The following is a 12,571-nucleotide window of genomic DNA, read 5'->3' on the forward strand; positions in this document are numbered from 1 at the left end:
TACATCTTCATTTTAGGAGGAGAGGAGAGGGAGAGGAGAGGGAGAAAAAAAGGAGAGGAGAGAGAGGGCCATGCTACTGCTTGGCTCATAAGGTTTCTGTATGTTTACCAAAAAATGAAACATTAAAATAACTACTGTTGTTTATCTGTTGTCTCTTTCCTATCCTTCTCTGTTTCTGGAAGACTTGATAGGTCACAGGAAGAAGCTGATTCAGATAGACATAATAAAACTGTTTTTTGTTTTGGTTTGGTTTTGTTTGTTTGTTTGTTTGTTTGTTTGTTTTATCATTTTTGTTTTTGAAGATATACATAAAGAATGAATCATAGCTGTTCATACCCCTTTTGACCTCTCTGGATAAAAACTCCTCCTGTGACAACTGAGCAAGCTGTGGCTGAGGTTCGTGCTGCTGGGAAGTTCCTCTGCCATGAGCCCATCACCAGCACATGGTGCCAGGCCTAGAGGCTTCCCAAAAAGCAGAGCTTTTTGTCCCCAGAGTGCCTGCCAGCAGTTGCTCTGTTCAGTCAGCACTAAATAGCCACGGCAGACGGCAGGTACAAGGAAGATATTTGCCTGTATGCAGGCACGGCTTAGCCCCGTCCGACCTGGCTGTGACCACTTCCAGTGATGGGGCACATGGACAACGGGTTCCTGCACCACTGGGCCTGCAGCACGCCAAAGGGGGACGTGCGGGGCCTACACCAGGTTGGGCAGCCCTGGGTTAAACCAGACACAGGACTGTGACACTGAGACCTTCTTCCAGCTACCGCCAGATCAAATGATCTCATCCAGATGCTGCTGCTCTGGTGGGCACAGAGACCTTTCCGAGCCCTGCACGCTGCTCTGTAGCCAGATGCTGTTTTCACCTCACTGCTGACGAACGTGTAGAAACTGCTGATGAGTGGATCTACAGCAGTACACTTTCTCCACGTTTCTTTCCTTCATTATTAAACACCAGCAGACAGACTTGGCTTAAGGTCTTACCTGGCTGTGCCCAGGGTCTGCGGGAACGCAAGCTGCCTTCACCACGAGCAGAATGCAGCAGGATGCACCAGATGAGAACTCATATGAAATAACACTTTGTAAAACAAAAATAACAACCGAAACAAGACAAAAACAAACAAATAAAACAAACAGACCAGAGATCTCACAGCTGAGCTGTGCTCCAGGTGCTGAAGACTTCAGCTACAGCACAACACAGGACCCTTGTGTTCCCTGGACCTCCGAGTCTGGGCAGGGATGGCTGCCCAGGACCACGTCCAGGTGGCCTCTGAAGATCCCCAAAGAAGAGACCCCACAGCCTCTGTGGGCAGCCTGTGCCAGTGCTCGGTCACCCACACAGCACAGAAGTGCTCCTGTTGTTCAGGCAGCACCTCCTGTGTCCCACGCTGTGCCCATTACCTCTTCTCCTGGCACTGGGCACCACTGAAAAGAGCCTGGCTCCATCTCCTTTGCACCCTCCCTTCAGGTATTTATGGACATCAGCCTAAGCATCTCTGCTCTGCTAAGTGAAAAGCTTATACAGTTAGAAGAGTGTTTTTTTTTTTTCTTTCTGCTGAAACGTGTCAGGCCGTAGCCATAGGACAGAAGAGCAGAGCCTCTTCCACCGCTGCTCACCTGCTGGTGGCTTGGGGACAGCTCTGACCTGGGTGCAGGAGGTGCAAGGCCTGGCTGCTTCAGCTGATCACCATAAGCCATGACCAGGGGCGGCCCTGGATAAAGCCACAACTTGGACCTGGCCTGGAGGCCTGGACCTGGCCTGGTTCTGCCAAGCTGGAGAGGAGCAGCACCTTGTTCCCACCACGTGCAGTGCTGGGGGGAACATGAGCTGCTCCCTCTCACCTCCCTGCTAAGATGTTTGGAGCACGGTGCAGGCACCTCCAGCCAGAGGCCCAGCCTCGTGCAGCCCTTGCCAGAAAGCAGCAGTCCCACCACGTCTCCCAGCGCTGCAGTACCCAACTGCACAGCTCGTGATGTGCCCTCTGGTTGTGCCAGGTGCTTGGTTCATCAGCTGACCTGGTTACAAGCAACCTAATGAGATTGCTGAAAGGACACTGCTGAATGAAGATAGGGGCCTGGGAAGCCTAAGCCTTGGCCCCGGCAGCCTGCGGTTCTGGGGTCTGCCCATACCATCCGTGCCACTCCTGCACCCAGCTTTCAAGTCAGAAACAAAACTTTTTGCAAAGATTTCACCCATAATTCTCTTTTTGTGCAGGCTGACAATCTAATCCTGGATTTCTTTGCATTTTATACCAATCTAGACCCGCTCCTCTGAAGCTGGATGGAGTACGGGTCTTCCCAAGCCTTGCTTAAGGAGAAGAGCACTGGTCATATGAGAAAGCAGGGAGAGGGTTTTGCTTCCCTGGGGGAGCTGCAAGAAGTGAGATGAACCTATTTCTGCCAGAAAAAATACAAGGACCGGGAAAGCGTGAACTAAATTCATACGAACACATCTGCTGTGCACTGACGGGTACATTTGGGGCTTGTTCATTAGTGCGCACAGTGACACGCCTGCAGGAACGCGTTCAGTAAAGACACAGATGCCCTATGACTTTCCCTGCTCCGACTGCAATGGCCCAAAAAAATCCTGGATGGGCAACTGCTACCCCCCTCCTCGCTTCTTTTTGCCAGCTCTGGGGTTTTGAGAGGAGCAGTGGAAAAGTCACTGCTTGGAGGCAGCAGATTAAACGTAGCGCTGACAACAGCACGCAACTCTGCAAATATTTGGGTGATCAGGTTTTGTGCCCAGTTAACTCGTGCACCCAGAAGTTAGCTTTAGTTCCCTGGTTCTTTGCTTTGTTCTTTGATACTATAAACTCAGGGCTAGCACTTTAAAGTTTATATTTAATTTGTTTTTAAAGGTTACCTCTGGAATCTGATGGACTTCGCAAAACTGGAAGGGGGACACAGAGCCAGCTCTGTATATCAGGGTTGTTACAATCCCCCACAGCTTACCTGGGGCTGGGGTTTCAAGGGCAGCTACTGGCTTGGAAGGGAGATGTGCAGTGCTCTTCTCACCACTCCGAGGTCCTCTGCTGGGCTCTGCCATTCTAGGAAAGTCTGATGAGCCCTTCTGCTGGCATAAGGCAGGTGGCAGGAGACAGCAAGCTCTTAGTTTGGCTTGAAACCATAGCTACTTTAAAGTATTTGAAGAAAATATTTACAGTTGGACCTGGAGCCTGGCACACCTGGGAGAAGCAGGCATTAAAGGGCTGCTGCCATCCACAAGTAAAGAGAAAGCTGTACGGTGCTCAGGAAGTCTTCACCGAGCTGTCCGCCTGCTCAGGAATGTAAAATAATAAAACAACTACTCAAACAGTAGGAATAAGTTTTAAGCAAAAGCTAGGAGAGCTCTAAGTTGCTTTCAGGTTGCTTGCTGAGCTCACATTTGATTTTCTCTCCACCTCAAAAAGCCACAAAACATAGCTGGTATTTGCCGTGTAGTGACCTTGCACGAAGACCACGATGGTCATATTTTGAGAACTACTGTGTTAGGACAATAAATCCCCATCCTCCATATAGACACCCCTTAAACAGATTTCAGTATATTTAAAAGTAGAGTCTCAACATATTTATAGTTGTATGAAGAGAGCATCTCCCCCCTTTCCAAGAGCCCTCCTGAACCCTGCTCAGCCCCAGATGGCGTCGGGGGGATGGAGCCACAGCCATCACAAGCCCAGTTTTGGACTCAGCGCTGCCTGTCCCCAGCCTCCCATCTGTCCTCCCTTCCAGCAGACATCAGTTCAGGCCTGCAGCACTCAGAGTGAGTCCAGGGTTAATTCCCTTCTGCTGTGCTTTCCTTGGAAAGCGCCCAGAGTCGTTGCAGATGGACGTGAATGCAGACACAGCCACCACTGCTCCATGAGCCATGCAGTTGGGTTTCAGATCTGGGAAAGCTCGTAGGAGTCAACACACGAGGTAGAGCTCTGTCCAGGAGCAGGAAGGCAGTTTTCTAAGGCATCTCCCCTGCCAGATGAGCACTGACGATGCCCTGTGTACCTTCACTTTTCCCAGAGCATGTCCACTAACCAGTATCATCTCAGCATGTTTCCTGCAAGCATGCAAAACATGGGGTTTTGCAAGAAAAATCCATCCAAATACAGGAAATGCCTTCATTAACACACTCCATCCCCCCAAGGATAATGGTAAATGTTACCATCATAAAACATATACCCCATAAGGAAACACTCAATGTATGGTGGTGTTAGTTCACACTCTGGAACCCCACCCCCAGCTTTTCCCAAACACCTTCTAAAAGATTTGATCATTTTTCCCCAGCCCCAAATGCCTCTCAGACAGATCCCATTTCTGTGGATTTATGGACTTGTGTGATATTTTCAGGGATCAGGGGGTTTAGAAACAGCTCATGTGACTCTCACTCTTTATTCATGTGTGACTGGTTAACATTTTTCAGTGGCTAATGACATTTCTGGTCAGAGATGACTTTTCAAAACGAATAAATAACACTTAATATATCTGTTTGGTTTACAGACTTCATACCAGCAGCAGTTCCTCCTAAATACTTACCTAGCCTAAGAAAAACAGGGAGAGGATTTACAGAAGTTCTTCCCGACTTAGCTGAGAGATCAAAACCTGATGCCCTGTGCTCAAGAGAACAGCACGGAGGCAGCTGAGCAAATACCAGCTTAGGCTGGAACAATCCTTCCCAAATACCTTTCTGTGGCATGTACCTAGTACTATGTTTATTCCTCTGCAGACACCGATTTTGCTCGGTGTAAGCCTGAACCAGTAAGAAAATGGTTTGTTGAGAAGAGATTGTCCAGTCTGAGGAGTGCACGCTTCAAGAGACATCCTCTTCCTTCAGCCATGCAAAGACCTGACACGTCAGCTTGAGAAATGGAAGGCGCAGAGTGACCCAAAGCAGTACAGAACAGTTTGGTTCCTATTTACACAAAATGGAAGATGTAAAACATGGAGGCAGCTTTAGTCAACGTGTGATGTGCTCATCGGGACATAGCTACTCAACGTCTGAACAATCAGGACCTAAACATAGGGAGGAAGAAAATTGGAACCATGCTGAGGACACATCAGAAAAAAAAAAAAAAAACACTGGAAAGCTCTCAATTCAAAACCTGATTATGTAGAGAGAAAGCAAAACAAAAATTTGGGAAGTTTAGGAATGAAAAAAGAGAGAGTGACTCCTCTTGGACATAATTCACCTTGAACCTGCAGCTAGACTGTAAGGTAGAAACCAGCCACTAATTGCCATTAATTACTAAATGAAGTGGGGATGAAGACAAATTTCTGGTCCAAGCATGCAAATGGCTAGTGAGATCTTACCCATTTACGTGTGATCATCCAGAGATAAAACAGAGAGCAGAGGTTAAAGAAAGGGATGCAGCAGGCTAAATGGGTCAAGGGGTTTTGGAGGAAGGTTTGTATCTGCACGAGAAGGAGCAAGATAGAAGCACAAAGAAATACACATGAAATTAGGGGAGGGTGAAACATAAGGGAGAAGCTAGAGAATATGCAAAGTTGCTTGTTAACTGGAATAAAAGCACAAGGAAGACTGAAGGAAATCCTTCCCCACATTTAGCCATTTTACATTCAAAGTGGCAAAGATGGAGCTTCAGTACAGGACACAAAAATGGAGATTTCACCTAATTCACATCTGAAATAGGTGTTACACTCACAAGGTACAGTGAACAGCAGGTATTTGAACATGGAAACAGGTCTCTATCTTCCCATCATCTTCTCTCTGCTTCCCATACAATGCCGAATGATCAGACACAGTTCAGGTTAAATATAATATCAGACACATTCACAACCATGTCCTTGTGGCACTGCATCAAGCCCACTTACATTTTAGAGTGGCAACAGCTCCAGGAGGATACTGATGCTTCAAGAGACTGTTTGTTCTTTTACAAACACCCCAACTTCTCTAACACAGGAAACACATCTTTTAGACCTTTTTGCTCATAATGCAGGAAAAATATTTGAAGCTGAGAGGAGCCGATAAGTTGTAGGCAGAATGTTTAGCTTACTAAATTCCCCTACTTAGCAAGGTTGAGAAAACAAGTGCAATTTTCAGGAAGACCACCCCCTTCCCCAAGTCCCACGTGGTCTACAGCCAAAATCAGATGTCCAGGCTCCAGAGACTCTTTCCACAAGGCTGCAGGCATGCTTGAGTCCAATCTACGTGAGCACTGCTATAGATGCAGCTATCTTGTACAAATATTTAATAAAAAATGCATTAACAGAAGTATGAGGGGGAAGTTAAGTATGGTGAGAACGCACAAGCATTTAAAATACGAGCTTGAAAGCACTACTGTATCGCCAGATGCATAGCTGCCATCGTGAGAAAGCTAAATATAGAAAGAAATGAAGCAGCATGCATTCATGACTGCAGGGTCTGCCATGGACTGAGCTCTGTCAACGGAGCAAAACATACAGAGGAGCATTGTAGGGACAAACAAATACGTCGGGATTAGATGACCAGGAAGCTTAGTCCTGGTATCATATTCCTAACCAAAGACAAAGGGCTGTGTACCCAGTGAAAGCCAGCTCCTGTTGCACACAGCGTGGAGAAAGAAGCCCTACCATTTATCCCAACAAGGTTACAGATTTCACAGAAGCACAGCCAAAGGCTCAGCAGCTCAGTATGTATTTGTAAGACAGATGGACCGGGCCACTACATGTTCTGCAAGACAAAGAGCAGCCCTGTTCGGATGTCAGAAGCTTCTCTCCTGCATACCTTTGGGGGCAGAGAAGGGTTTTGTTCTTACCTCCAGTGCCTACCTGTAGCACAGTCTTCAGCTATTACTGTGTTTCATGAAAGAGCTTTTACAGGTATCCATTTGTGCTCTTCCTAACACACTAAATGGCACAGAAGACAAAAACATTACTGTGCTCTGCAATACACCAACATGACTACTTCAGGTTAAAGCAGGGTCCTCGAGCTTCAAAAGCAGTGAAGCTTCAAAAGCAAAGCCCACCCAATTCCCCCCAGTGATGGGCTTGAGGTGGCTGTGAATATGCCAAAAGCAGCTCACCTCATTCCAAGAAATCACGTCTAGTTTTGCTATACGACTCATTAAAGTTTGTAAAAAGTATTAGCACAAAGCATTTTTATGTTTATTTAAATAAAAATTATAATTTATACAAGACTTTTTAAACAAACAAGATTTTCTTAAAAAATGTACAGGGCAAATTATTTCATTATTTCAATTCTTCGTACAGTATAAGTCTTTTGTCAAACAAAAGTTACACTGATAATGAGTTATTTACAACTTCAAAATATAGACTCGAACTTCAGACATAAAAATTTTAACATCCATTATATCTCAATGATTAGTAGTAGAAATTAAACATCTGCCAAAATGTACAGAATTCAATAAAAACTACCAGTGTTTTTAATACAAGTTTAAGTAGCCAAAAAAAAGTACATCCTTTCATCTCTTCAAGATTGGGTAAAATTGTGTTTTTCTTTGTCTGCAGGAACAATAGGAGGGTTTTGCTGCTGGCTTCCTGTGTGGTGTTGCTACTTATAAATAGCTTGTTTCTCTCAATCTTGCCTCACAAAAGCTACAGTGTACGGAAAGGCATGATTTCATATTTCAGCTTTATTTTTTTTTTGCCTTTTGAACTTAAATGGTCATCAATAAATAATTAAAGCAGTCAGTTTTCATCTCCCTTTTTTTTTTCTCCCGTAAAAGGGACTCAAACTAACCAATGCAATTCGACTGAAAAAAGCTAAACCCAATTACACCTGAATGATCCAGCAGTGAACCACACACACCAACAGAACTGCAAATATTAACAGCAAACAGAAAGACAAGAACATCATCTTCTGCTATTAGAAAGTAACACTTTACATTAAGTGATGCTACCCAGCCTGCTGATGAAGCACAGCAGGCTACACTGCAAAGCTTGGTAGGACAAGTGGAATTTAAGGTTAACTGGAGTGTAATTGTACAAGTCAAGTACATATTTACTCACTGTCCATCCCCTCCAAGCCCGTGAGGATGTAGCAGAAGAGCGGGCAGAGGAGCACTCGTGAGTAAACACACCGAGGGGACTTGCTACCAGCTCTGATGTTTGGTAACACACGAGCAATTCCATAGCAGTAATCTGGACAACCTAATGGAAGTGAAACTTGTCAAATATGTACACAGATGTCTGACAGTTATATTACAATTCCTTTAAAAAAAAATCCAGTCTTTTTTCTACACGTTAGAATGAAAAGATGTTGCATTGCAGTTTGCACTAGGTTTACTGCTTTAAGAGGAGTCTGGTTTTAAATTCACACTGTTAAAGCGTGGATTAATTTCAAATTAGATTATTAAAGTTCCTAACAAGTTTCTAGTTTCCTTGCTCAGACCAAAAAAAAGAGCATATTGTGCATGAGGCATTTCAGGCTGGGAAAAGGATAATTATTTCTTTTCTCCCTCTCTGAAGCCTAGGCGTGGTTAATTGTCCTGGCACCACAAGCGCAGGACCTACGGCTCCTTTGGGAACCAGGATCTAGGACAACCCTGTATGCTAGGGTCAAACAGCGAGGGGGGACGTGTGGGGGGAGTAGTAAGTGCCAGTCAACTGATTTCCTACTGAAACTGCTGCTATGATCAGAGTGAAGATATAAATTACACTTGAAAAAATGATACAAAAATAAGAAAAAGAGCATGCTCTCTGTAAAAAATATAGTTTTCTGTTTCCTCGGGAAAAAAAACAATAGCTTGAAACACACTCAAGTGATTTTTCCTTAAGACAAAATGAATGAATCTGGTTAAGATTTATATAACATTAAGCGATTTTAATGCCTATTAGCCACACTTACTATTCAAGGAAGCTTCTAGAAAGGAAGGTCAAATGGTAATACACAGCAGTTAGAAAAAAAGATTAATTGACTTCAAAGCAGGTTTGAAGAAAAACTTTAAGGTTTTTTTTTAAACAAAAAACCTGCATATGTAAAGTGAAGAAGACACAAACTGTCAAGCTACACCCACATTAGATGGTGGCAAAATGCATTTTTCAGCCAACTTCACTTGTATGTTAAGCTTTCAGGTCCTGATGTACACCATACCTAAGGAGGTATCAGAAATGCCCCCCTTTTTCTGGTCACATAAAGGTGCTCTACCCAGTGAGCTCAAAAATTGCATCCTTCCCCTTCTGGTGGATTCTCCCCAGCTCGTGCTCACAGTTCCACTCAGGGAATGGAGTTTTACTGCAGTCAGTGTTTTCCTTTACAACACCCAACCAACTCACAGCGTTCAACAGTATTTCTTCATGTCAAGTTCACATCAAGTTCTTCTATCATACCTCGTCATGGCCAGACTGAAATAGGTTTGCGCAGTTTGACTGCCACCTTCTTCAGTACTGCTGCATTTGTTGAGAGGCTTGAAGTAAAAATTGTGCTAAGAGTTAAAGACCCTTTGGTGCTTGGCTCCCCTGCCTGTCATTCATTTTACCCCTTTCCCCACAAAGAAAGAAAAATCCCCGATTAAAAACAAAACAAAACAAAACATAGAACAAAGTCCCATTTTTTAGGTAAGAATCTGCATCTGCAAAATTACTTTTTTGGGGGGACCTTCATATGATGTCTGGAGATATCCACACTAGCAACTCAAAGGACATAGCAAAAGAGAAGACAAACGGGAAGGCATAGAGTAACTCCTACTGTGCTTTAAGAAAAATGCAAATATAATTCTAAACCTCTCAGAAGGGTGCTATTGTATACAATATAAAAGCTTTCTGTATTAAAGACGAAGGTCAAATATGTGCTTTGCTGCTAGAAAGGCCTGAGAGAGTTTAGATAAGGAGTCCAGCCTTCCTGTTTTACCTGGCCATTGGGTTTAATTGTAACTAAAATTTAATTTTGCACGGGGAAACACAGCAACATTCCAGTGCCCCTCAAATTATGTTCTGAAAAGGAAATAGTGCTTTCAGTTGCTATATTATAGTGTTATTATAAGGGAACTCAAGAGAAAAGCTAAATTAAAAGAGTCATGTCTCAGTTTAGTTTAATTATTCCCGCCTCCCCCAACACAAAAAGCCTGCAAGTCTTTTATGCATTAACATACAAACACCTTGTACATACAACGTGTACAATAGTTGAGCCCTTCTGTGACAAGTATCTACAGAAATACAAATATACGATGCCTAACATTTTAGGAACAACATTTTGATGCCGTCTTTTATAAAAAGTATCTGCCTGCCTTCCTTCCTCTTACTTTGGTTCATTCGGAAAGGAAGATATAGTTACAAACTTTTTCCTCCAATTCACTGTACAAACAATTTAAACCTCTGTATGCAGGAAAATCTGAACCTAACCCAACCAGTAAAATATCCTTCTGCAATGCAAGAATTAGCAAGGAGGAGTTATTTTAAGTGCATTTACAAATACAGAAATACTACGATGATAATACTTCCTTGGTGTTGCTACCAGTTTTAATGTAGAACCCAATTAAAAACTCAGAGCTGAAGAAACAGACTTCAGGCTACTAGAGTTGTCATTCTCATGTCTTGGGGAAAAAAATAAATGAGATAATGGGACAAATGTATCCCTAGTGATATCAGTGGAGTTAAAGGGATCAACCTGTTTCAGTCCATTATTTCGTCAGTTCTCCAAGTGTCTTCCCAGCTTTTAATGTCAGTAAATAAACATTAAAAGTGCTTAATGTGCAAGGCTAATAGTGATGATAGCACTTTCACCGTCTTGTTTCATTTTGTTTTTTGTGTTTTTTTGTTTGTTTTTTACAAAAACCTTAAAAACAAACATGAAGGCATATATAAAATACACTTGATTTATGTAACAGATAGAATATAAACCACCAGACAAGAAAAATTATTGCAAAATAGATGAGGATGTTCATTTTTTTTCACTACCAAGTTGTAAAATAAGAAAGTTTCCTTTAGGTCTTCTATGATAAGATACTAGCTCTCACTGTTGGATGATGCAGACGTTATTTTCACATACTGGTTGAAAATCGTCTCAAAAGCTTCATCTCGGTGTACCATGGCACCAAACACCAACGGCTGGATGACAGGGGAAAGGAAAAAATCAGAAAAAATATCATGTCAGTTTGGAAAAAAGAAGTCTTCTTTCAGGTATACTTTTGGCCAGATCATTAGCAGCAGGAGATGAACTATATTCAAAGTGCATTCATAAAGTAAGAATCCTTTTCTCTATTAAATCCTTGGATGCACGCCAGAGTTTCTAATATTTTCACTTCACCAGCCTCTTCCTAAAACAACCATGGCATAAAGTGCATCTGCACGGAGTACTAGCAATAGAGAATATTTTAACTCTGTCATCCGCTCAGTGCATGAAGTTTCCCTGATTGACCTCTGCCTTTGTTAAAGGTTTCTAAGACTCTTTATCAGTGCCTCTTAGCTTCAGCTCATAAAATATTTATTTAGGTAGATTAGCATTTTCAACCTCTTTATTAAGTACTTCTCAGTATTAAAAAAGTGAGCAGAAAGCCTGGTACAACCCTCATATGACTTAAAGAAAAGCTATTTATAAGTGGTTAGTTTAAAACAAGGTACAGTAACATGTTAAGAAAAGCTTCATTTGTCCCAAAGGTATTTGAGGCTTAGAGATGTTTAAATCTTTAGCACAATAAGGTCGAAACAGGAAAACTGAATCCTGAGGGTCAGGCCCTTCTACCCCCAAACCTGCCACGCAGCACACACAAAGATACTGTCAAGCCATCAACTTTGAGCTTCAGACTGTTTCCACTGCAGACCACCCCCTATGCTCTCAAAGGAGGTAATGAAATAAAGGAGCAGTAAGGCAGAAGTGAATCTTTCTGAAGCGTTGCAGTAAAATAGTCCAGATGCAGTAAAACAAGCTGAATGTTTAATTCATTCAAATTCTGAAACCAGACATGCTGATATGCACACAAATGAAATAAAGGAGACAAACACTAGCATGAGTGGGGAAAAAAATAAAAAAGCCTTTTTGCTGGTGCTAGCCAAGAGAAAGACGACAAAAAGAGCATGAAGTCAAACACAGCCATATAGATATAACCAGACATAAAGATATAGCCAGCTACTTACTTTTTGTGTAGATGGTGTTGATACAGCAATACCCATCCCTGATCCCGGGAGAACAGAGAGCACTTTATACTGAAAAGACCAAGCACAGATCAAAAGATAGCTCATATCTACTGAACAACTGCCAAAGGTGTTGAGAGGTCATGCAACCCACCAATGGCAGACCCTCCCACCACAACTAACAGACCTGCAGTAAAAATATGAGCAGGCCAAGCACTCCCCTCTGCCCCTGGTGTCCATGGGCACAGCACTGCTTGTGCAGCCAACTTTGCTTGTGCCCCTTCCCTTTCTGCCACATATATGTCTCTGTGTGTATATATACATAATATATGTATTATACATATACATGCACGTACATGTAAATATACATGCATAAACAGGCAAGAAAAAGTGTGGAAGTGTGTATTATCTAAAGGTTTCCCTGGAACTAATATTCATCTACTGTTTAAAGAAGCAGGAAAGAGACCAGAAAAAGCTTCTTTTCAAAACTCGATAGACCAACAGGGTATGTACAGCTGGGCTTTTTGAAGAAAACCTCTAAAGCTAAGATGAAATA

The 12,571-nt window shown here is 42.8% G+C and overlaps 1 protein-coding gene across 4 annotated transcripts in view; it reads right to left on the bottom strand.

Moving 5' to 3' along the window:
* Nucleotides 1–7,596: 7,596 nt before the first annotated feature.
* Nucleotides 7,597–12,571, bottom strand: part of GRAMD4 (GRAM domain containing 4) — a 77,891-nt gene continuing 72,916 nt past the window's right edge. For all 4 annotated transcript variants that reach the window (XM_082768585.1, XM_082768583.1, XM_082768586.1 and 1 more), the window contains 2 exons: nt 12,019–12,087; nt 7,597–10,992 (listed from right to left, as the gene is read on the bottom strand). In XM_082768585.1, the coding sequence (XP_082624711.1) occupies nt 10,891–10,992; nt 12,019–12,087 (171 nt within the window). In that variant the 3' untranslated portion in view covers nt 7,597–10,890. The remainder of the gene's footprint in view (nt 10,993–12,018; nt 12,088–12,571) is intronic.

The sequence above is a fragment of the Aythya marila genome, assembly GCF_965140915.1.
Source record: "Aythya marila genome assembly, chromosome: 1".
NCBI classification, from domain to species: domain Eukaryota; kingdom Metazoa; phylum Chordata; class Aves; order Anseriformes; family Anatidae; genus Aythya; species Aythya marila.